At 57.1% G+C, this 23,898-nt stretch overlaps 1 protein-coding gene across 2 annotated transcripts; it reads right to left on the reverse strand.

Annotated features, from left to right (window-relative positions):
- Positions 1 to 302: 302 nt before the first annotated feature.
- On the reverse strand, positions 303 to 23,898 carry Flna (filamin A, alpha). Of its 2 annotated transcripts, XM_013035358.1 has the most exons (47): positions 23,409 to 23,898; positions 20,043 to 20,291; positions 19,852 to 19,949; positions 19,602 to 19,749; positions 18,676 to 18,794; positions 18,509 to 18,586; positions 18,253 to 18,415; positions 17,965 to 18,165; positions 17,281 to 17,418; positions 17,073 to 17,196; positions 16,795 to 16,931; positions 16,501 to 16,694; positions 16,201 to 16,314; positions 15,969 to 16,112; positions 14,901 to 15,024; positions 14,651 to 14,811; positions 14,480 to 14,570; positions 14,231 to 14,400; positions 13,904 to 14,021; positions 13,508 to 13,770; positions 12,659 to 13,256; positions 12,396 to 12,569; positions 12,153 to 12,315; positions 11,892 to 12,052; positions 11,630 to 11,800; positions 11,233 to 11,356; positions 10,988 to 11,144; positions 10,258 to 10,447; positions 10,076 to 10,099; positions 7,593 to 7,840; positions 7,390 to 7,485; positions 7,156 to 7,258; positions 6,929 to 7,069; positions 6,712 to 6,840; positions 6,389 to 6,562; positions 6,137 to 6,298; positions 5,852 to 6,055; positions 5,618 to 5,770; positions 5,388 to 5,510; positions 5,022 to 5,288; positions 4,724 to 4,861; positions 4,388 to 4,503; positions 3,699 to 3,831; positions 2,153 to 2,329; positions 1,784 to 2,002; positions 1,491 to 1,694; positions 303 to 810 (listed from the first exon to the last, which is right to left on the reverse strand). In XM_013035358.1, the coding sequence occupies exons 1-47, from the start codon at positions 23,779 to 23,781 to the stop codon at positions 623 to 625; spliced, it is 7,944 nt and encodes a 2,647-aa protein (XP_012890812.1). In that variant the 5' UTR covers positions 23,782 to 23,898; the 3' UTR covers positions 303 to 622. The 2 variants fall into 2 exon arrangements, with proteins under 2 accessions (XP_012890812.1, XP_012890813.1); XM_013035359.1 differs by lacking the exon at positions 10,076 to 10,099.

Here is a 23,898-nt window from a genome sequence, read left to right on the forward strand (position 1 = left end):
GGGTTGGCTTTGAACTGTGATCCTTATATCTCAGCCTCCTGAGTAGCTAGGATTTCAGGCATGCGCCACCAGCGCCCAGCTTCCTGGCCTTTCCTTAGACCCCATTCTGCAGACATCACATCTCTGTCCTTGCATATTATAATCCAGAGATACAGAGATGGAGCTAAATGCAGGCGAGGACTCCTGGAATCCAGGACTGGTCCCCTTTGGAACAAGGAAGATCCACCTGGAATCCCAGCAGCCTGGACTGGTTCCCTGCTTTCACCCTCACTCCTAACCCCATGAAAACTATGGCCACTCACTCACAGAATAGAAGCAAAACTTTATTCTTCTTGGCTGGGAAAAAGTATTAGCAGGTGGTTGAACACAGGACCACCCCCCCCCTCCCAGAACCAAAGAAGATAGGCGCTGCCACCAAATGGCTCCCTCTGCCCAAGTGAAAGCCAAGAGGCCAGAGACAGCCCGGGAAGGCAGGTGAGCACAGCGCAGGGCAGGGGCGACTGCAGTGCTAGGGTGGCCACGGCAGGCCGGGGGGCAAGGGCAGGATTTAGGGGAGAAGGATGGGACTGGCTGGGGAGTGGGGTGGGTGTGGGGATGCTTCTGGCTGGCATGGGCACCAGGCTCAGGGCACCACGACACGATAGGGGCTGCCTGGGATGTGCTCGTCGCCCCACTTGACCACTAGTGTGTACTCCCCTTTGTCCTTGAGCAGGTAGGAGACGCTGTAGAGCCGGCTGCCCACGTGTTTCACCAGGATCTCCTCGCATGGTGTCCTGGGACCATGCACCCCCACCAGCAGCATGTTGTTGCCTGAAGTAGGAAGGGGTCTCAGTCAGAGGCCTTGACCCCCATCTTTCATCTATGATTGCTATGACCCTCTCCTCCCCATCTCATATCCTCTTTTTGGCGACAGTTATTTCCGAAGAGTTGCCAGCACCTCCCGCAACCCAGGCCAGCATAGGAAACTCCAGTTCCTCTAAGCTGGGTTTTCTTCTTTTTCTGGGCCTGTCCTAGAGGACTTGAACCTCAGGGCCTGCGCACTGGTCCCTGAGTTTGTTTTGCTGAAGGCTAGCGCTCTACTACTTGAGCCACAGCTCCACTTCCAGCTTTTTTTGCTGGTTACTTGGAAATAAGACTCTCACAGACTTTCTTGCTCAGACTGGCTTTGAATTGCCATCTTCAAATCACAGCCTCTGGAGCTGTCAGGATTACAGGCGTGAGCCACCAGTGCGAGGCTTGTCATTTGCTCTTTGAACAGGGACTAGCCAGGAAAGAGACTCCCCACAAATGGGAACGTGTCTTCTTTGTCGCCAGAGGCACAAGCTATTTTTTTTTTTGGAGGGACAGACAAGGGGAGGGAGGGAGGCCTAGGTGGGAGGTAGTTCTACAAACACAGCCATATCCCCAAAGGCAGTTTTCTGAGCCTATAGGCTGAGCGTCTTGTTGGTTTAGGTCTAGTCTTTTCAGAAGCTGGAGGTAGAGCTGCCTACCTGCTTTACTGCAGTCTACTGTGAAGCTGCTCTTCTGGCCTACATAGGCCTTGCTCAGCCCCAGGCCCTTGGCTACCACCTTGCTGGCGTCAGCAGGACTTGGGCCCAGGGTTGCATGCTGGGGGACACTGGCAGCCTTGGTCAGGGAGTCCACAAACACTGATGATGTCTCGTGGAGGCTGTGGTTGCTGACAAGACGGGGGCCTGCGGGGCAGAATGCATGGGACTGAAAGGTGGCGGCAGTGCCAGGTACCAGAGGCCAGCGGGCACCAGTAGCCCAGACCTAGGCTCACCTGTGACTTTGGCCTTGAAGGGGCTTCCCCCAATGTGGTAGGGCCCACCATACTTGATGGAGATGAGGTAGCTGCCAGGTGCCATTGGGGTATAGGTGACACGGTAGCCCTCAGGACACTCCTGACAATCCATCTTCACCTTGGAGGGGCCATCAATGGTCACCGAAAGGGCACCAGCTCCCGCGTTGGTTGTATTCACGATAAACTCAGCTGGGCTCCCTGGGAGCATGGGAGGTTAGGCACAACCCACCTGGTTAGCTTCCCTATCCTCAGCCACTCAGCACAGGCTTGTCACCTCCACACGCCTCCTGTTGTCACCAAAAGCTTGGAGGACTGCAGCCACAGTCAGAGCTACACCCATGGACCTACCTGTGACACCACCTTCCAGGCCTGCTCCATAGGCCGACACCAAGCCTGGGTCCCCTCCATGCCCAGGCTCCCCAACTCGGATCTTGAAGGGGCTTCCAGGGATGTGGGTACCATTGAACTTGACATCAATCAGATAGATGCCATTCTCCCGTGGGATGAAGCGCACAGCATACTTATCTGAGGAGCAGAATGACATGCTGAGGGCCTGGGGTCTCTTTCTGTGCCTAGCACACAGCATCTGCAGTGAACAGCCTGAGTATTGGCCTTTGTCATTTCCCTTGCTGTCTGTAAGAGCAAGGCAGCACAGACATTCTGAAGGCTGAAACTTTAGATGCCCAAGCAGCCCACTGTCAAAGCTCATTTGCACTGAAGTCTTTTCCAAGCCAAGTACCTACACCTTGCTGCCTCTTAATAAAATTTTACTGGGATCCGGGTACCAGTGGCTCATGCCTATAATTCTAGCTACTTAGGAGGCTGAGATCTAAGGATTGTAGTTTAAAGCCAGGCCGGGCAGGAAAGTCTGTGAGACTTTTTTTTTTTGGTCGATTGAACTCTGGGCTTGGGCGCTGTCCCCGCGCTCTTCAGCTCAAGAGGAGCGCTCTACCACTTTAGCCACAGCGCCACTTCTGGTTTCCTAGTGGTTTATTGGAGATAAGAGTCTCATGGACTTTCCTGCCCAGGCTGGCTTTGAACCATGATCCTCAGATCTCAGCCTCCTGAGTAGCTAGGATTACAGGCGTGAGCCACGGGCGCCAAGCTTGTGAGACTCTTATCTCCAATTAAATACCAGAAAACTGGAAGTGGTAGAGCACTTGCCTTGAGCTGCAGAGCTCAGGGACAGCCCCACGACTGACAAAAAAAAAAAAAAGAAAAAGAAAAAAAAAAAGCTCAGGAAGAGTGCCCGGGCCCAGGGTTCAAGCCTCACAACTGGCAAAAACAAAAACAAACAATTGGCTGAGAACTTAGGATCATTATTTGAAGTCAGTGTAGGCAGGAAAATCTGTGAGATTCTTTTTCTTCAATAACCACCAAAGAGCTAGAGGTAGAAGTATGGCTCAACTGATACAGTTCCAGCTTTGAACAAAAAAAGCTATGGGAAAGCACCCAGGCCCTGAGTTCAAGCCCCAGTACCAGCACCAAAAAAAACAAAAACAAAAACATTTCCTGTTAATTCCACATTGCCTTCTGGTAGCTGAGAACAGGTAGAACTAGGTTGCGAAACTAGTACAGTGCGATACGATACAAGGTGTAATGCAACGAAACGCTATACCTTTGGCCACAGGGCTAGGCAGCCCAATAGTAAGACCGCATGGTTCCCTCGATCTTCCTAATGACCATGGCTGGCAAGCCGATCCCCAGGGGTTTTGGTTATAAGTTGAGGAAGGGTCTCTTGACCCAGGGGTCCAGGTGTTAGAACTTAGTCTTGGCTGCTTACAAAACCTCTACCTTCCTTTTGTACTCTAAGCCTGCTTAGGAAGGCCTGCTGCCCCTGGTTGGGCCAAGACAGATGGCTGGATGGCTAGGCAGGACAGGGAGAGGGCCTCACCTTGGTCGATCTCTGTGACATAGCACTCTTCCAGGGCTCCCGAGGGGCTGTGCACCTTGGCATCAATTGCCCCCTTGGCCCCATTCAGGCTGACTGCAAAAGAGGCTGGTTGGTTGACCTTTAGCCCTGACTCCTGGAAGCACAGCAGCAGATGATGTTAGATAGGGCGGTTGGGACTCAGGCAAAGGAGGAGGCTCACAGAATCACACTTACCCATCTGGTGTCCAACTTGGTTTAAAGAGGGAGAGCCACTGATTTGTGAGAGCAGCAAGCCGCAGGCACACTTCCCCGTCCTCCACCCCCGTAGAACCATGCCCTGGAATCACACACACACACACACACACACACACACACACACACACACACACACACACACACACACAAACACACGCGCGCGCGACCAAAAGGAAGGGTGGTCCCATCTGTGGGTAGCACCCAGCCTTGGCAAGGCTGTCCCTCTTTAAACCTCAGCCCTGGTGCTCAAGGGGCACAGGCTTCTGTTCAAAGCCTTTAGACCTGAGACACGAGAAAAACACCACGCGGTGGGCTGCGCCCGGCCAGAGCAGAGGCCTAGCACCCAGACTTGTTCTGGATAGGACACTCGGCAGCACCGAGGCCTGCTCTCCATGGTGGCTCTGCTCTGGCCGGGGCCAGGAGCCTCAGGTGGGAAGTTTCTCTCAGTGCCTCACCTGAAGACTAGAAACAGTAAGGCGGCGGGCGTCACCAGACGGAGAAGCCACAGGCACCACAAACGGACTGTCAGGGATGTGCTCCTCGTTGAACTTGACTGACACCTCATAGTCACCTGGACAGAAAGGGAACACAAGGCTGAGCTGGGAATACCACATCCCCCCAGGGGCTGACCCACTGAACACACAACACATCAGTGTTTGGGTCTCCTGCCTCTGCCTCCCACAACGGGGGACGGGGGTGAAGGGTGGGGGGTGGGGGAGGTGGTGGGGAGGGCTCTAGGCGGCCCTTGAGGCCCCACCCTCCCCAACTCCAGCCAGTACCACCCCACGTACCTGGCTCTTGGACCACATAAGCCACACCACAAGAGCCATCCTTGCGGTCCTCGAACGAGATCTCAGCTTTGCTGGGGCCCTCGACAGCAATGGCCAAGCCCCCAGCACCAGCTTCCCTGGTCCAAATGCTGAATTCAGCTGTAGGAAAGCAGTATGTCCTCATGGAGGGCAGGTCCTCAGGCGTCAGACCCCCTCCAAGCATGGCCAAGATCAGCATGGCTGCTGAGTACTTGCTCTGCCCTATCACCGCCCTGCGCCCAGCCAGGAGAACAAGCGCTCGGTGGACAAGCACGCCTACCTGGCACTCCAGCTTCAGCCCTCTCCAGGCCAGGTCCTCCAGCACGAACCTTGTGGGCGCCTCCTTCCCCCAGGGGTCCCACAGTGAACTGGAACGGGCTCCCAGGTACATGCTGGCCTTTGTACTTAACGCTGACTGTGTGCATTCCCATCTCAGCGGGTACAAATCGGATGCAGTAAGTATGGTTCTCTCCTTCCACGATCTCTGCGTCATGCGTCTTGCCTGATGGGCTAGTTACCTGGGCTGTCATGTCTTGGATGCTAATTTCTACAAGCGGGAGATGGCCTAGTGAGCAAGACCCCTCTCCCCGATCTCTGCCCCTGCCCCCTTGCCTTGGCAACTCCCCTGGGATGTTGGGTTCCTTACCAGGGATCTTCAGGCTGAGGTCACAGTGACTGCCAACATTGGCCACTGAAGGGGCCCGCCGCCTGCGGGTGATGCTCTCTTTCACCCGGCCCTCCCCAGTCACCTTCACAGAGAAGGGGCTGCCTGCAGGAGGAAAGCACAGCCTCTGCTCACACAGCGCACCTGCGGCAGCTGGGCCCTGGGGTGCGGCAAGGAGGCTGCAGTGACCTGTGAGCGATGGTTGCACTCACCAGGCACATGCTGGTCAGCGAACTTGATGTTTATGATGTAGTTGCCAGGCTCCGTGGGGCAGTAGGTGACCCTGCACGTGCCATCCTCCAGGTCCTCTGTGTTGATGTCCACCTTGCTGGGGCCTTCAATGGACAGGCTGAGCCCACCGTAGCCTGGGGAAGGGACTGTTGTTAAGCCAGGGTGCCAAAAGCAGCTAGCTGGACTACGCCAGCCGGTGGGTCACTACTGCCTACCTGCATCTCGGGTGTCAATAATAAACTCGGCAGGCTCAAAGGTGTGGCCTTTCTGGAGGCCCTGGCCGGAGACCCGCACGCGACTGGCATCCCCAATCTCTGACTGGCTGATCACCACTGGGATGGGGCTGCTCGCCACATGCTGCCCGTTCTTCTTCACGTGGACCAGGTGCTCCCCCGTTTCCTTGGGCACGAATGAAATCCCTGGGCACAGGGCAAAATCATCAACAAGGGAAGGTGCATCGCCCCCTTTCCAGAACCTTCTGGTCCCTTTGCAGCTCTTACCCACGTGGCCATTACGCAGGCGCTTCAAAAGACAGGGCTCCTCTCGGCCTGAAGGAGGCACCACAGTGGCTGTCAGCAGGCTAAGGTCTGTCTCTGAGATGTTTATGGGGATATCGGCGGCAGAGCCCACTTTTAGGTGGGACATCCGCATGGAATCGTCACCTGAGGGGGAAAGCAGGCCATCCCATCCATCACTGTTAATCCAGCCACAGCAGACCACGCCCACCCCTCACTGCTGCTGCGGCTGCTCACCTGTGACCCTGGCAGTGAAAGGGCTGCCTGGGATGTGCTGCTCATTGTACTTGACAAGGATGCTATAGTCACCGGGGAGCACGGGGAGGTAAGACACACTGCACGTCCCATCCTGATTGTCCGTGCAGCTGATTTCCGCTTTGGATGGACCCTCAATGGCCAGCGACAAGCCCCCTGCAAGGTCATAGGTGGGATTGGGAACTGTGTCCAGGCGCACACCGCTGGACTCTGTACTGATGAGAAGACCTAATGGCTTAGCAAAGGTCAAGTAAGGAAGCAGGGTGAGGAGCCCCATTCAGGAATCAAACTTCCATGTCCCTCACCCTCTCCTGCGTCCTTGGTGTTGACCGTGAAGGTAGCAGGTTTGTTGACTACTCCGTGGGTGAGGCCAGGGCCGTAGGCAGTGACATGGCCACAGTTGACGTAATCCACATAGAACTGCAGGGGACTTCCTGAGGGAGGAACAGGGGCCACATGGAATGCTGGCCTCATGTGATCCTCCCACCCCATGAGTGACACAGGTAGAGGCCTTGGGCCCACCTGGGATGTGCATGTTGTCATAGCGGATGTCCATCTCATGCAGGCCGGCCTCGCTGGGTGCGTAGCGCACTGTCACAGTGCCATCCTTATTGTCAGTGATGGAGGGCTGGGCCACTTTGCCTGAGGGCATCCGAACCTCTCCTGCATGACAGTAGGTCTGGGGTGAGGACAGACCATTGGTACACCCTGGCCTCCTTGGTTTCTGAGTTCCTGCCCAGCCCGTTTACCAGTGATCTCTCCTTTCTTGATAGTAAAGGGGATGACAAGGTCAAAGGGCCTCAGACTGGTCACGTCCAGCCCGTTAACACCCACCATGGGCCTCTCGGGTCCCTGCAGTGGAGACAGAGACATCAGGTGAGGGGCTGTAGTAAAACCTGGGAGCCCTGTGCATATGTAAGAAAGGGCCTCATCAGACACCAGGTCAGCCTCACGTGTCCATGTGCGCGTGGGCCAGGCCTTACCCAATTCTGCTGGCCACCCTGGGCATAGGTATACTGTGGAGCCAGTTGCTGAGGCCGCAATGGAGTCTGTGAGGCGGGCTGGTCCCCAGCCAAAGCCTGCAGGGTGAAGCAAGAGAGCTGGAGATAGTTTTCAAAGGGGGCTGGAGGAACAAAGCAGGGTCTTTCTGGATCCCCTTGCCCACCCATCCCTGGCCCCTCCTCACTGTCACTTGGAAGGGGCTGTTGGGCACGTGCTCGCCGCCAAAGCGCACACAGATGACGTATTTGCCCGGCTGAGGGGCTGTGTAGAAGATGTCGAAGGTGCCATCCTCGTTCTCTACCACATCCACATCTACCTCTGAGCCATCGGGGGTGCACACGGTGCAGGTCACCTTGCCTTTGCCTGCTGCCTTTGTGTCCACAGTGATTACTGTCTCCTCCCCAATCTGGATGGTAGGGCCGATGCCAGCACCTGGGAGGGCAGGGCGGGTCCCCAAATGGGGGGCCAGCAGGTGAGCCTGGCACTCAGTCTGCAGCCATCAGCCTGCCCGTCCAGGCCTCTTTATGCCACCACCAAGCACAGCCAGATCCCCCCTCCCACCTTATCCCCCCCCCCCAAGCTGTAATGGCGAGTGGTTTCTCAGAAGGCAGGAAGGATTCTCCTGAGCATCTCAAGAACTACATGGCAGAGGCCTAATGGGTGTTACCCAGGTGCTGGGGAGGAACAGGAAGGGCCTATCCCGACATAAGCATTTGCTGCCAACTCAGCCTCAGCTGACCTCACAGCCCATGCTGATAAACATCAGTGCCCTGGCTAGGCCCACAGCTGCCGGCGCCCCTGTGGCCTGGCCTTGGGCCGCAGTGCTATGTGTGGACGCAGTGAGGTGGAGCCCTGCCGCAGCGTGGGGGGGGGGCTGTGATACTTGCCTCCCCGCCCACCCCCACCTCCAGTCCCCAGGCCTGATGGTGGGTGAAACTGGACTTTCCTGACAACTGAGAATGCTCGCTCAACCAGAGGCTCATGGTGAGAGGCAGCCTAGCGCAGGCAAGAGCTGGGAGCGGGGAGCAGGCGGGCAGCAGGGTTAGCACCCGAGCAGTGTAGCGCAGCAGGTTTGGCAGAGCAGTGGCAGCACCCAGGGGACAGGGGACAGGAGGGCCAAGCCACAGCCATCACTGGGTTGCAAGGATAGAGCATTCGAGCAGCCTCCAGGGCCCCAGAGTGCCCGAGGAAAGGGGAAGGACAGTGACGTTATGACCTGGGGCTCAGCCGTGGAGGCTTGAAGGCTGTGGGCTGTGAGGCCAGGAAAGCAGCTGATTGAGGACCAAGTTCAAGGGCCCCTCTGGCCAGCCTGCCGCCAAGTCCCCCTATTAGCTGAGGGCTCACACTGCACCAGGCTCTGTGCTGACCTTCCACAGCCCAAGAAGCTCCCTCAACTCTGGACCTGGCTGCCTGATGCCCAGTGAGGCTTCACTCATACCCACCCAACATTAGCTAGCTGGGGGGCTTGGGCCCTCTTCTGACAGTTCTCCCTGGCACCCCACTTCTGACCCAGCCCCAGCCAATCAGCAGGTTTTGGCCATGCCCTCTTCAGAGTTCACCTCCAATTGTCCTCCCACTTACAGCTCTATAGCCATTGACATGGCCCAAGACAAGCTTCTGGCTTGTCTGAAAGTGACTTAAGCCGCTCCCCTGGTCTTCCTGCTTTGCTTTGCTTCCACACACGGTGGCCAGGGAAATGAAGACCATTGAATCACTCCTTTCCTTGATGCCCTAGCACCTGGGAATTGGGCTGCTCCCAGTCCCAGCCTCCCCTACCACCTAGCCTGCATCGCCCCCACCCCCCACCCTGGAATCTCAGACCCCATGGCCTACTCTATAAAGCAATGTAGCCCTGCCCAAACCCCCTAGTTAATCTCTATCCCTCTTCTTGGCCACCTGTCCAAGTGCCAGGCCTGTGGCCTTCAGAGGCTCCTGAGTAATTGTAGCCTCTTCTCCCCACCCCTGGGGTGTCCCTATGTCTGGCTGGGGACTGTGTGAATAACGTCACTGCTGGGGGAAATTGGGGAGAGGGAGGGAAGGAGGGAGATGGGTCACAGAGTGCACTTTGGGGCTCTGAGGCTGGGTCACGCCCCGCCATGCTGGAGGCCCAAGCAGTCACTGGCACTGGCACTACTGCACCGTCAGCCAGCCCCACCCGCTCATGCACCTCCCCCAGCCTGGGACGCAGAGGCCCCTGGGAGGTGGGGATGAAGTCTGTGGATCTGACCAGGGCTCGAGACTCCCACTGAGTAGAGGAGACCCTTTGTCCCCTCTGCCTATGCAGGAGCCCCTGTGAAAAGGAAGCACCTGCTGCTGGTCCCCCGGGTGCTTCCCTGGGGTGCCAAGATCCCCAGACCCCAAAGTCCCCAGTGGGGTACCTCTTAGGATACACTTCACCCCAAAGCTCTCAGCTGCAACCCAAGTGCTCAGAGAGGGAAATGGAGGCCCAGAGAGGGGGAAGGGCCAGAGCATTCATGCTCAGCTCCAGAATCCTCCCTGGGCCGCAACCCTCTCTAGCCCACGGCCCTGTCTCACACAGCCCCCCACTCTGTCCCTGCCTAGAGCTGCAGCTGGAACCGTTCTGGGAATGAATTAGCAATGAAGAGGAAAGGAAGCCGCCCCTCTGGGCAGGAGGGGCATTGGGAGTGGCCCCAGCAAGCAGCTTACCTAGCCCGTGACCTCCGATTGACACTGAGGTGAGAGGGCAGAGAGCAAGGAGAAAGGTCAGGTGAGTCACTCAAGGGGGCGGCCCCCACTCCCACACGCCGCCCCAAGCAGCGAGCCCTTGCACACAGGCACACCCAAGCCCCGTGCCGAGCTCCACGGTGGCCGCTGGCAGGCTGGCTCACCTGTGACAGTGCACTTGCTGGCATCCCCAGTGGGCACAGCCCGGACACGATATGGGGAGAAGGGGATCTCATCACCACCATACTTGATGAGGATGGTATAGCGTCCTGTCACATCCGGCACATAGGCCACTGTGTATGTGCCGTCATGGTTGTCTTGGATGTGTGTCTTCTTGGGCTTGCCTTCGGGGTCCTGTGGGGCAGAGCACAGGGGAGAAGGTTGGCCCAAGTCCACCACTGCTCCAGGGACAACCTCTGGGCCCCTCAACTACCATGGTCCCGATGTCCGCCTGCATATGGCTCTGTCCTTTATGTTCCCATAAGCAGAATCTGAAAATGGAATCCCTGAAGTATACGGCATTTGACAGGAAAAAAAGCAGGACTAGGGAAGCTTGGCACCCAACTTTGGCCCCAGGGCCTGCCCTGGTATGAAGAGGGGCTTGCCTGGAAGATCTCAGGGTTGTATCCTTATTTCCTGGCCCATGAGATTAAAGGCGAGGAAACGGAGGCACCGCAGGCTCAGGTAACAAGCTTGATCTGCTCACCGCCATCCTTAGGTTGTGAAGCTGGAAGCAGAGGCCTGCCCCTCCCTGTCCTCCAGCTGCAGCTCCCTAGGACGCTGCTTGCTTGCCCTGCCTGCAGCTCCGTACTGCAGGCACTAAGGTCTGGCCCCCTCTCCCCTTCCTCCTCTCCCCTGGAGCTGCAGTGCACTATGGGAAGCCAGCAAGCTCACCGTAATCTGGACGGCCAGTAGCCCCTCCCCAGCATCCTTGGCATCAATGGTGAACTCCACTGGCAGGCTAGCTGGCACACCAGTAGTGTTGAGTCCAGGTCCGCTGGCCTTCACCTTACTGGCATCATGTGTGGGCAGCACCTTGACCTTAAAGGGGCTTTGGGGCCAGGGTGTTGTGAGTGATGGGCAGACAGCTCTTAAGCACCCGGCCTGCCCTCACCACAGGCAATGGGCTTGCTTCTTACCTCCGGGGTACCTCTTCTTCCCCGTATAGCACTGAGATGCTGTAGGGCCCTTCTCGACTGGGCACATAGTTGACGGTCTGGGTGCCATCTGCATTGTCCACCACATCCACTGGCTCCACCAAGCCTGGCCCCAGTAACAACAGCTCAGGCCTACTCCCATCCCACTGTGTGGCGGGCCTACACCTTACCATGTCCTTCCCAACGGCAGGAAGGACCCGAGCACCTGCAGCCTAGGACCATCTGGATGCAGACCCTCCCACATCTGTTCAATGGCAAGTCCTGTCGACTCTCCCTTCTTCGGGTTTCCACCCAGCTCTACTGCCACCTGAAGCTCTTCTGCCAACTACCTAGACACCCGTCCACCTCCATGTTAGGCCCCCCTGACCTTCCTGCTCACCTTTGGGCCCTTGTACTTTGACCTGCAGTGGGGCCACACCAGCCTTGCTTGTGTCCACCTGGAAGGACTGAGGGAGATTGGCACGAACCATGCCCGGGCTCAGGCCAGGCCCAGAGCACTTGACTTTAGATGCATCTGTCACGTCATGCACAGGGACCTTGAAAGGACTACCTGGGGGTTGGGGCAGAAGGACAGCGGCTATGTAAGACTGGGGAGGGACGCAGAGGCCGTCCTCGCCCTTCCCTGGCCACCATCTCCTCACCTGGTACTTGGTGACCCCCATATGTCACGTTCAGGCTGTAGGTGCCAGCCTCGAAGGGGATGTACTCTACCGAGCAGCTGCCATCCTTGTTATCCATGCAGGACATCTTGGCCTCCGAGGGGCCTTCTACAGCCAGGCCCAGGCCCCCTGTGCCAGCTCCCCTGGTCCAAGTGGACAGCTTGTTATTCCCTGGGGTTCCCAGGCCCATTGACAATAGAATATGATACCCCCCCCCCGCCCCCGGCCAGGTGGCTTATTCACCTGGTCTCCACTGTGAACTTGTTGGGTTTGTTGGTGGTGCCGCTTTGGAGGCCTGGCCCGTGGACACGCACTCGGGAGGGGTCACAGCCCTCTGCCACAGGCACCTGGAAGGGGCTGCTGGGCACAGGGCTGCCATCATAGGTCACGTTCACAGAGTGGAGCCCTGGAGGGCAGGGCAGGTCAGGAGGAGGCTGCGCTGCCCTGCCCACCCGCTACCTGGCCCAAGGGAGCCCCGGCACGTACCTTCCTCATACGGCGTGTATTCCACTTTGTATGTGCCGTCTCCACAGTCCTGAACGTACGTCTCGGTCAGGTTTCCTGATGGGTTGGCCACACGGGCCTTGACGTGCGGCCCTCCTGTCTGTGTCAGAGCACGAGCGTCCACACTGAATTCAGTGGTGGCCTCTCGGAAGACACCTAGAAAGAGGGACAGTGAGGAGGCTGGGGCTCTGGGGACCCAGGCTCTCCACTCTATCCCCACGGACCCCCATAGCAGGACTCCTTACCTTGGCCCTCAATTCCAGGCCCATAGCACTGGATGCCTGATGTGTCCAGAGCAGGCTCCACCTGAAGCTTGCTGGGGAAGTTGGGCACAGGCTGGCCACCATACTTGATAGTGACAGTGTAGGCCCCAGGGCAGAGAGGAATATAGGTGATGGTGTGGGTGCCATCACCATGGTCCTGGATGTACACTTCGGCCGGCAGCCCAGCCTCAGAGCAGATCTCGATCGTCAACTCTGCACTGCCTGCACTTGAGCAGTCCACCTGGAACTGGCCCACCTCACCAGCGGTGGCCCGCTCCAGCCCAGGGCCTGAGCACTTGACCTTGGATGGATCAAAGCAGGGAACCACATGGGCCTTGAATGGGGAGCCAGGAATGTGGGTGTCAGCGAAGAGGATGTTAATGTTGTAGTCGCCGGGCTCAGTGGGCACATAAGACACAGAGCATGTGCCATCTCCATTGTCCAGACACTCGAGCTGTGCCTCACAGGGGCCTTCCACAGTCAGGCCTAGGCCACCTGTGCCAGCACCTTTGGTGTCAATGGTGAAGCGGGCAGGGGAGCCTGCACTGCCCCCCTGCAGTCCTGGCCCAAATGCTTTCACCTGAGGGAAGAGGAAGATCAGGAGCTGAGGCTATGCTACCTCCAGCCCAACCCCAGATCGATCTCTTTTTTCCCTGACTTTCTTCCCCCCTCAAAGAGACTAGAACAAGCCCAGGCTGCCACCGGCTGGTCATCCATCAATAAAGGCAAAGATGACCAAAGTGGAAGGCAAAGGTGGAGTAGAGGGACACCCTCTGGGCCCTCAGCACAGTGGCCTCCGCCCATAGGACCTCCCAACTTCGATTATATTACCTTGCTAGGTTTGGTCGGAGGTACTGCTTCCACAGGAAAGGGGCTGCCAGGCACTGGCACCCCATCATAGGTCACCTCCACCTCATAGGGCCCTTCCTCGCGAGGCACAAAGCGCACCACGCTATTGTCAGTCCCCAGGCCGGACTCCACCTTGCAAGGTACTGAGACACCTGAGGGACCCACAATCTTGGAGGCCACTTTGCCTTGGCCACCTGCCCCCTTTGACTTGACTGTGAACTCCTGGTCTTTGCCAACGTCCACTTCTGTTGGGATGATAAAAGGAAGGGAAAAGAAAAGACAACCATGACATGTAAATTAAGACCACCCGTGGGGCAAGGCTCTGGCTGAGGGGGGAGGTGTCTTGGCAGTGTCTATGATGAGTGCCAATTAACTTACTTTCTCCCAGGCCAGAAACCTTGATCTTGCTGAGGTCCAGGCTCGGGGACACTCCTACTGAGAAGGGGCTCTTGGGGATGGCATCCCCTCCATAAGTGATGTTGACACCAACTGGGCCCTGAGATGCGTGCAGAAAGGCACCGGTCACCAATTAGGACCCTTGGTCTCTCTTCACCTCTAGTTATCCTCCTTGGGACATAGGGGCAAGAGAACTCAGACAGAACCAGCTTTGCTCCCCAACTTTTCTCTCCTTGGGCCAGCCTACCTAGCCCACCATATGAGGAAGCACAGACTGAATAACGGTGGCGGAGGGGTCAAGAGGGCTACCTGCTGCACAGGTGTGTACTTGACTGTGTAGGTGTTATCATGATGGTCAATGATGTCCACATCTCGCGCTGCCTCCCCTTTGGCCGGCCCTGAGAACTGGACATCCAGCTTTCCCTTGCCAGCAGCTTTGGCGTTGACAGTGAAATGGGTGGGCTTGCCGAGCTCAACACCTGGGGAGATAGGGGGACGTGGCTCTCAAGTCTTCCCCCCTTGCTTCCTCCCAACCTCCCACAGGATACTCATCCTTACCTGTACGACTGAGACCAGGGCCATCAGCTTTTACCTTGCTGGCATCATGAGAGGGGTCTACCTTCACCCGGATGGGGCTGGTAGGCGTGGCCTGTAGGGGGCGGCAGAAGATAGGTTGAGCACAATACTCCAACACCCATCAGTCTAGGGACCAGAGGTAGTAAACCCCACCTGATCAGCAAAAAGGACCATAATGGTATAGCTGCCAGCCCCGCGGGGCGTGTATTTCACTGTGAAGGTATCATTGTCATTGCGGATTATGTCGAAGTCGATGTCTGCCTCAGTAGGACCCACCACTCCCGGGGCACACTTGATACCAATGCTGACATCGCCTGTAGTTACGAGAAAGCAACAGATCCTCAGGCATTGTGGGGAGACCCTCCCACACACACCTGTCCTTCCACCCAGAGCCAGTCCTTACCCTGACCGGCCTCCGTACAGTCCACAGTGAAGTAGGTAGGTTCGTGGGCTTTGAGCCCTGTCTTGGCCACTCCTGGGCCATACACCTTGACCTTGTTTGGGTGGCTGCCAGCTCCCACATTCACCTGTAGGGTATGGGAACAAGCGCAAAGGAATAACCGGGACAAGCCTGCAGAGACAGAAGCTCCCTTAGCTACTGCTAGTAGACAGGCAAAATGGTAGTGCTGCCTTGGGAACCATGTGGCAAAGTTCCTCCAAAAGCAACCATAAAATGCTGTAACTCCACTCCTAGAAAGAAACGAAAAGCGAAGTCCACAGAAACACTGTACCCGAGTGTTCCAAGCAGGACTACTCAGCTAGCTCCAAAGTAAAACCATCCACGGGACTAGGCAAAGAAGACAAAGAAAGAAGACTTTCATCTACATGAAAGTCCCTGAGCTGTGTGCTTCAAATGCATGAACCATGTAGCAGGCAATCGTTCTCTCATTAAAACTGCTATAGAAGATAAGGAAAACCACAAAAAGCCAGAAGTGGATCTGTGGCTCCAGTGGTAGAACGCTAGCCTTGAGCACAAAAGCTCAGGGACACTGTCCAGATCCAGAGTTCAAGCCCCAGTATCAGAAAGGGGAAGAAAAAAAAAGACTGCTATAGACCACACAAAATGACTTAAGGACAGTATACTTAGGGAAAGAGTCAAACTGTGTAACTCTTTTGAACAAATAATCAAGCGTTCAACAAAAAGAGTATCGGGAAGTTGAAACGTGTTCAGGGTGAGTGGGAGAGCAACGAGAGGGTAGACACAGGAATGGAGGAAGGGTGAGCAAATGCACTCATCTTATGTACACTATATAAAGACTGAATCACGTAACGTGAAGGCTGGGATGGGGTGGCGAAGGAAGGAGAATGTCGGGAGGGTGTGACACTGATGAAGAAGCATTGTACTCATAAGCTGGCTACAGGAATTGGAACTGCTTTGTACGACTACTTAATACATATTTTAAAAATTGCTAGAGAAACAAAGCAGAAATGCTAAGGAGACGATGGGCTCAAGGCTTGGGGACTAGCTTACCCGGAAAGGGCTATTAGGAATGCTGACACCGCCCCAGGACACCATAGCTGTGTGTTTCACTGGTTTCCTGGGCATATAGGAGCAGCTGTAAGTGCCATTGCCGTTGTCCTTGACCGAGGCCTCCACAGGGCAGCCCTCGTTGTCCTGTAAGGCAGGCAGAAGCAGGCACCCGCTGGTCAGTGCCGAGGTCTGGGTGCCTGCCTGCCCTGCCCAACATGGGTAAGCACCCCACCTGGACTTGGACCCGGAGAGGGGCCTTTCCGGCATGCTTGGCGTCCACAGTGAACTCTGCAGGTTTATTGACAGCCACGCCAGTCTTCTCCAATCCAGGCCCACGTGCCTTTACCTGGCAAGAGACCACCCAGATCTCAGGAGACCAAGACAAGGTCTCCGAAACCCCAGTCAGATCAGGCAGGAGCCTAGAGTGGCAGGCAGAAGAGCATGGTGCTGGAGCTAGTGGCCTACGGCTAGGCTGCTAGGACAGGGCACAAGGCGGAGGCCCAGATTCAAGGCAGTGCTGTGTGCCCTTTACCTTGTCTGGGTGAAAGTCCTGGGGTGCGTCGCGGATATCTGCCATGAAGGGGCTGAGGCGGATGTCCTCGCTGTTGCACAGCACGTGGACCGCGTACTCGCCGGCCTCCTGGGGCCAGTAGCGCACATCGCAGGAGCCATCGCCCTTATCATCACATTCAATCTTGGCCTGCGATGGACCTTCCACCGAGAAGCCTGACAACAGCCAACAGTCACATCGGTGCCCTGGAGCCTCAAGGCGGGCTGCCCTTGCCACCCTCTGCCCCAAGTACCCATAGCGAAGCTTCTGACTCACCCAAGGTGCCCACATCGTCCCCAATGGCCTCTACCACGAAGTCTGCTGACTTGCCAACAACACCTCCTTCCAGTCCGGGGCCCCAGGCCCGCACCTTCTGATTGCCACACTCCGTGCCCACTTTCACCTCGAAGGGACTGCAAATGTGAGAGCACACAGGGAAGCATTAAGAGACACTGCCCTGCAGAGGGGTCATTCTGTGCCACCCAGAAAGAGCCAGCCAGCCTCTCATCATCAGACACGGGTGAGGGGGTGGGCAGCAGGGCAGAAGGTCTCACCTGCGTCCGATATTCTGGCCACCCCATGTGATGGTGACGGTGTATGTGCCAGGGACTGTAGGGTAATACTCAAAGCCATACACGCCGTCCCCTAGGTCCTTCTGTTTCACACGTTCCTCACCCTCTGCCAAGACAGGAGCCACTCAGGTCTAGCCAGCAGTGACCCTCAAGGACTGTCACCACACACCCCAGCCCCAGCCCAACTTACTGGGACCCTTTACAGTGACCTTCAGCTCCCCGCTGCCAGCGCCCTTGGTGTATACCTTGAAGTCAGCCGTCTCCTTAACCCGCACACCTTTAGGCTGAAGGCCCCGGCCAACAGCCCGACAGGCAGCTGGGTTACAGGCTGCGGACAGAAGGGTCAGATGAGCTGCCAGGACCTGGGGCTGGCTATCCCCTTGCCTGCCACCCACAGGACCAAGCTGTTGGGATTCAAAAGTCCCTTAAGAGCTTTGCCTGGCAGGCTGGTAAGGCACATGCAAGAAAGAACTGGAATGGGCTGTGACCCCAGGACAGTATCCCATGCCAGGACAGAGCAGGCCTTTTCCCACCTGCTCAAAGCCAGCCCCAAGGCCCCTACCCATCCCTCCCCACCAAGAGGAAGATGGAGCCAAGTACCGTTGACCCTGTGGGCAGAGCAGAGAGCAGCAGGTTTCTAGACAGCTGGAGCCAGCTCTTCCGAAGGTAAAGCATGGAGAGGAGAGATGGAGAGGAAGAGGAGGAAGAAGGGTCCCAGGAGGGGAGGAAAGACAGTGCATGCCCAGACAGTGAAGCTCAGGGTCCAGGGGCACCCAGGTGGGGACTGGAGCTAGATGGCCCCAATGGCTTCCCCCTCCCACAGGAAGTCAGGGCCCCAGTACCACAGTTGGGGCATACCCAGGGCCAGGCCTACCTTGGCCAATAGTGACAGTGTAAGGGCTGCGAGGGATGGGCACACCAGCGAAGGTGACATGCACCGTGTGGACACCCTCCTTTGTGGGCTGGTAACTGCAGCGGTAGGTGCTGTCTCCTCGGGCCTCCAGTTGAGGCTCCACTGTGCCCTTCTGTCCTGTAGGGTCCTGGATGACCACCTCCACCTCGCCCGTGCCAGCTCCTGTGGTAAGGCACAGGCTCAGCTTCTGGACTATACCAGGACAGCTCTTCCCCCAGGCCAGGTGGGCCCTGGCAGTCCTTTCCTCACCTGCGGTGAAGATCTCAAAGTAGGTGGTCTTGTTAGCAATGTTGCCACTAGGCTCCAGGCCAGGGCCTTGGGCCGTCACTTTGCTGGCATCACCCTGTGACTTGTCCACATACACCTCAAAGGGACTCTTGGCAATATGCTGGCCGGCAAAGAGCACAGTCACCTGTTCACAGGAAAAGCAGGCCGTGAGGGCGGTGAGGGGGCCCTCTACCCGCCACCGCCCATGGCCACCTGCCTCTGCCCGCTCAGGGCTCACCTTATGAGTCCCCGTCACTTTGGGGATATACCAGACAGAGAAGGTGCGATTCTTGTCATTATTGGCAGTCACCTTTGCCTGCAGTGGGGAGGTAGCATTTGGTAAGAGCAGCCACTCCCTAAGGGGACACGGCAGGGTCCTGCCCTAGTATACTCGCATCATCCTACCTCTTCTTGGTGTCCGGCTGGGTCTTCCACGTACACCAGCACCTCTCCCTGGCCGGCACTTCGAGTCTCCACAGTGAACTCTGCTCGCTTCTTCACCATATTGCCTGTGGGCTCTATGCCTATCAGGGGAAGGGAAGAAAGTGATGGGCCTAGTGCTAGGGCCACAGCCTCATCTGTCTACTTCCTGGTCTCCAGACAGTGAGACGGGAAGAGTGGGGGACACAGCATTAGAGTCCCTATCCCTCCTTGGCAGTCCTCCAAAGCAGGCACGTTTGCATCTTGGCAAGTTCATTTAGCATATATCCAAGTATGAGACTGGCCTAGGGACTCACCTAGGTCAATTCTTGCCACCAAGACAGAACTGTGCCTGTTTTCTGGAGCACGCTGGTTTGCTCCACTGGTATGATGAACCTAAGCCCTGCCTAAGGCTTGGGTCCTGTGATCCCTTGACCAGTTTGTCTCCCATTATAAAAAAGCATCTCACTGGCTTCTCCTCCTCTGAGGCGTGTACTAGCACTCTGTTGTTAAGGGAATAGTTCTGTGTGTGTGTATTGGTCATGGGGCCTGATCTCTGGGCCGGGGCGCTGTCCCTCAGCTGTTCAGCTCAAGGCGAGCGCTCTACCACTTGAGCCACAGCGCCACTTCCGGCTTTTTTCTTTTTGCTTATGTGGTGCTGAGGAATCGAACCCAGGGCCTCAGGCATGCAAGGCAAGCACTCTACCACTGAGCCACCTTCCCAGCCTCAAGGGAACAGTTCTGATCAACAGCGATCCATTCTCATCTGCCTGACCTTTGAAGAATTATCTGATCATGTAACTGCCGCGTGGCCAGAGACTCCCTTGGGGCTTCAAGTTCAGAGAGGGCACAGTCCCATGGGGAGGATATCACTGTATGGCCAGGAGTCTCCCTAGTGCAGGCTATCTCACCTGGCCCATAGGCTCGGGCTTTCTTTGGGTTCAGTTTGGGCCTCAGGGGAGCCCCTGGTTTCAGCTTGGCCTTAGGGAACTGGGACAGGTAGGTCATAACTGAATGTTCATCCACGTTGGGGTCCACAATCTCCTCAGGGGTGATCACCTGTCATGGGGAGAAAACAGGAGCCATTAGGACTTTGTCTACTGTGAACATGACACCCTCCCCCGCCCACCTGCCTCAGGCAGAGCATTTCAGGGGACGTACCTGAGGGATGCCCAGCCAGTCATCAGCCTGCTGCATAGCTTCCCGCGCATTGTTTACAGGCTTGCTGGCATCCCAGGAGTCCCAGTCAGGACACAGGCCTGTGAAATAAGGAAGTCCGTGCCATGAGCCTGAGGGCTACAGAACCACATCCCAGGGCCAACAGAATGGCCTTCACTTCCATTTGCCCTTACCTGGGGCACAGCTATCCACAAGGGCACCCAGAGCTCGGCCACTCTGCCAATCTCGACTGAAGTTGGTGATAGGCAACTGTGGCAACTTGTTTTGGATCCAGCCCAGAAGCCTCTGCTTGGGTGTCTGCTTTTTGGCTTCCTCATCCTCTTCCTCATCCCACATGGGCATGGAGATAGAGTAGTGCAGGATCAGGGTCCAGATGAGGCCCAAGATCAGCTTCAGGTTTCCATCCACAATGGCCTTGCTGTCTGTGGGGCAAAGGAGTGGAAGTACTGGGCATGCACAGATCCTCCCATAGCCTTGGGGGAGGGTGCCCCAAGATAGGGAGTCAGGCCACTCCTGGGCCAAAGTTTGGCAGCAGATAGGAGGAAGAGGCCCCCCGCTCAGCAAGGGGAGGGGAAATGTGGATCACTCTATTCCCAAGGTCTTTGTGGGGCCACAAGGGGTGTTCGCAGATGGACACTCAAGAGAGTATAAGATAAAAGATGATACAATGCACTAAGGGGAGGAACAGCTAGCAGTCCCAGGACCCAGAGGAAGGGCAGATCGCCAATCCAGCCTGCAGAAAGAGCCAGGGAAGGCCCTCGAGGGCAGCCCTGGAGAGTGACTAGGATAACTGCTTTGCTCCTGTTTTTTTTTTTTTTTTTTTGGGTCCGGTCATGGGGCCTGAACTCTGGGCCTGGGCGCTGTCCCTCAGCTCTTCAGCTCAAGGCTCTACCACTTGAGCCACAGCGCCACTTCTGGCTTTTTTTCTTTTTGCTTATGTGGTGCTGAGAATCGAACCCAGGGCCTCATGCATGCAAGGCAAGCGCTCTACCACTGAGCCACCTTCCCAGCCCCTGCTTTGCTTCTGTTGAGGCAGAGAAGTACCCAGGATCTCTGCGGACCAGAAGGAACACAGCCCCATCTGGCCTTCAAAACAGAGTTCCTGACCTCAAGCTGGGTTGGGGCTGAGGAAGAGGAAGGCCAGGTTGGCAAAGTGTTGTTGGGAAATACAATTACCACTCCAGGGCGGGTGGATGGGGGTATAAGGCAGGGGAAGTAAAAGCATTGGGCAAGGACCCTTGGGTGAAGGGGTGTGCAACCCCGGACCTCCCCACTTCCCTGTCCTCCCAAGCCAAGCTAGGAGTCAGGAGGCCATAGGGCTGGCTCAGGGGGAGCCAAGTCCCAAAGGAACAAATGGTTGGACTGCATGTTCCTGACTCACTGGGGCCTGTAGGGAACTGCAGGAGTGACAGAGCAGCAGACACTGTGGGCCGCCCCGACTTTGCTGGGGAGGAAGAATAGGGTGGGGCTGAATGAGGCTAGGTCTGGTGCCTATGGCCCACTTGGCAACTCAGTGGCAGATGCTTTGGGTGGGGTCCCCCTATCCTGCTGCTTCAGCAGAACCTGTTCAGCTGCCACCCCCCACCCTCGCGATTTGCCACCTAACGGGCTGTAGGCTGCAGGCAAGCAGAAGGCTTACCACAGGGGAAGTGGTTAGGGCGGGCACCCTGAATACCCATCACCATGGCAACTCCTCTGGAGCCCCACCCAAGGCCACCTCTGGGTCTCAGGAGTGGGTGCCTCAGGGTGGGCTGAGGTTTTAAGAGTTCATCTTTGGAAACCCTACTGGCCTTCCCTGTAATCAGGGAATATTTGTCTAGTGAGTCAACTGCAGAAGGAGGCCTGAGGACAAAGACAGATACCCTTGAAAGGGCCGTCCATGGCAGGTGGCCTCCCAACCCAAAGGCAGCACCTCAGCTAGGAGGACTAGCTGAGCCTCTCTACTAAGCAGAGTGACCGCTGTCCCTCAACAGGTTGATTCTGGCCTTTCGGGGTTGCTTTCCACTGCCCTCAAATAGTGTGAGGATGGGGAAGGGAGGCTTGAGAAGAGCAGGGACCCAAGATAAGGAAGGGATTCTCACCAGGTTCCCATTCCCAAGACCTGGGTGTAACACAAGTGCCCTCGGAGGTCTCCAGTGACCTCCAAGGGGTTTGTAGGGGGGGCGTAAGGCCAGGCCCACCAGACCAGGAAAATTAAGGCAGGGCCCTCCCCCTGGCCCATATCAGGCAGGCCAATGGCAGCACCATCCCCCTCCCAAGAGGAAGGGGAGGACCAGGACCTAGGGCTGGGAGACTGCCTGGTTAGATGGCCCCGCCCCATCCCACCCCCTTTCCCCAGCCCCTGGGCCAGCCAGCCCCCTTCCCTCCCCTAATCACTGCTGCTTTCCAACATTTTTTTGCCTTATATGGCAAAGCTCTGGGAACTAGGCCTGCTCCAGCCAGCTCACAAGAAGGAGGGGAGAAAGAAGGAGGGAGGAGACCCCCCCCAAAGAGCTGGGGTGTGGCTGGCCTCCCCACATCCGGTAACCCCCCCCCAGACTCAGAAATGACTCAGCTTGGCTAGACCTTCTTGAGGCTGGGGGGTGGGCCTCCACTAGCATTCCAAAAGAATTCAGAGCTCCAGAGTGGCAAGGGAAACCAGAGTTTTCTCACTTTCTTGGGCCCCTACACTCCCTCTGCTACTCCTCTTGTTCCACATTCCCCAAGTCACCAGTTCTGGTACCTGTTCTGGAGCAGTACCTACTGAGAGAGGCCTGGGATGCTGCAGTAGAGCATGCCAATGCCAGCCTCTCCAGTCCAAGTGGCAAGGACACTGGGCTGGCAGTGAGCCCTGAGTAACTTTCAACCAACTCCGGCATCCTAGATGCAGAGAACCAAGGAAGCAAGTTTGCCCGAGGTGAATGGCAAAGTTGGTGTTCATGCAGACTACCAGACAGATCTGTTCCACTCAACCATGCCTAATCTGCTTTGGGTGCAGTTTTGCTTCTCTCTAGTGCTCAGGCTCACCCCTCTCACCCCGATCGGGGAATCTAAATCAGGCATGTGAACTCTCTCCCATGGGGAGGGTGTTTTGAAAACAGAAGCAGAAAGAGTCCCTAGACAATGGGATCCACAAGTTCAAACCCCCAACTTAGAACCAGAGGGCACCTGAAGGCCACAGGGCCCTTTCTTAAGGGCCGATGGCCTCCTCTTCCTCCAGGATAGGGTGAGGCACTCAGTGCCAGCTGCCCGGTCAGTACTCGCCTCACCAGGCGCGGTCCCACGATGGGTATAGTGGTGGGGGCGCGGCCTGCGGAGGATGTGAGCTCAGCCTGGGCGCTGGCCAGCGTGCCGCTGCGGGCGGGGTCGCGTAGCGGTTCGCACGCTCCGCAGGCCAGCCCGCGCGCCTTTGTTCTCGAGCACTGCACTGAGCGAGACCGGCCGAGGGGCCCCAGGGACATCAATGGCTGCGCCGCGGCCCGGAAAAAGGTATCGGGGGGCCCGGAAAGGGATGGGGGCCCCCGCCCAAGCCCCTGCCCCAGAGCGGCCCGCGCCCTCACCGATGGAGACGAGCTTGATGCTCTCGCGGTCCAGGAACTCAAGTGCCACCGATACGTTTTCGAGCTGCATCTGGCGGAAGGTGGGTCGCTGGTTGTGTTTTCGGTGCATCTTCTTCTGGCTGAGTACCTCCAGCAGGGCGATGAGCCGCAGCCCGTCGCTCAGGTCCGTCTGCAGATTGGCGATGCGCTTGCTCACGCACTTGAGGTGCTCGTTGCACCAGCGCGTGAACGTATTCTGCTGGATCTTCTTCCATGGTGCATCCTCCGCCAGGTCCTTCTCGGTAGCGGGCATCTCGGCGTCCCGCGTCTCCGCACCGCCTCCCGGAGCCGCGCCTGCCGTGCTCTGGCCAGAGCGAGAGTGGGAGCTACTCATTTTGAGGCGTGAGGAGCCACGGGGGCGGTGCTGCAGCTTCGGCAAGGGGACGGCCCTTTAATTAAAGCCGCAGGCACTTCGGCGTGTTGAGAGTCGAAGCCGAGAACAACAGAGGTT

The sequence above is a fragment of the Dipodomys ordii genome, unplaced genomic scaffold (assembly GCF_000151885.1).
Source record: "Dipodomys ordii isolate 6190 unplaced genomic scaffold, Dord_2.0 Scaffold209, whole genome shotgun sequence".
Lineage (NCBI taxonomy): Eukaryota > Metazoa > Chordata > Mammalia > Rodentia > Heteromyidae > Dipodomys > Dipodomys ordii.

What these genes read in the sequence shown, in the direction of transcription:
- Flna (XM_013035358.1), bottom strand. Translation starts at nt 23,781, where the DNA reads ATGAGTAGCTCCCACTCTCGCTCTGGCCAGAGCACGGCAGGCGCGGCT. An exon ending in TGACAACATGCACATCCCAG is followed by an intron (nt 6,841 to 6,928) that starts GTGGGCCCAAGG and finishes TTCCTCCCTCAG; the next exon opens with GAAGTCCCCTGCAGTTCTAT. An exon ending in TTACTGTTTCTAGTCTTCAG is followed by an intron (nt 3,832 to 4,387) that starts GTGAGGCACTGA and finishes CTGTGCTTCCAG; the next exon opens with GAGTCAGGGCTAAAGGTCAA.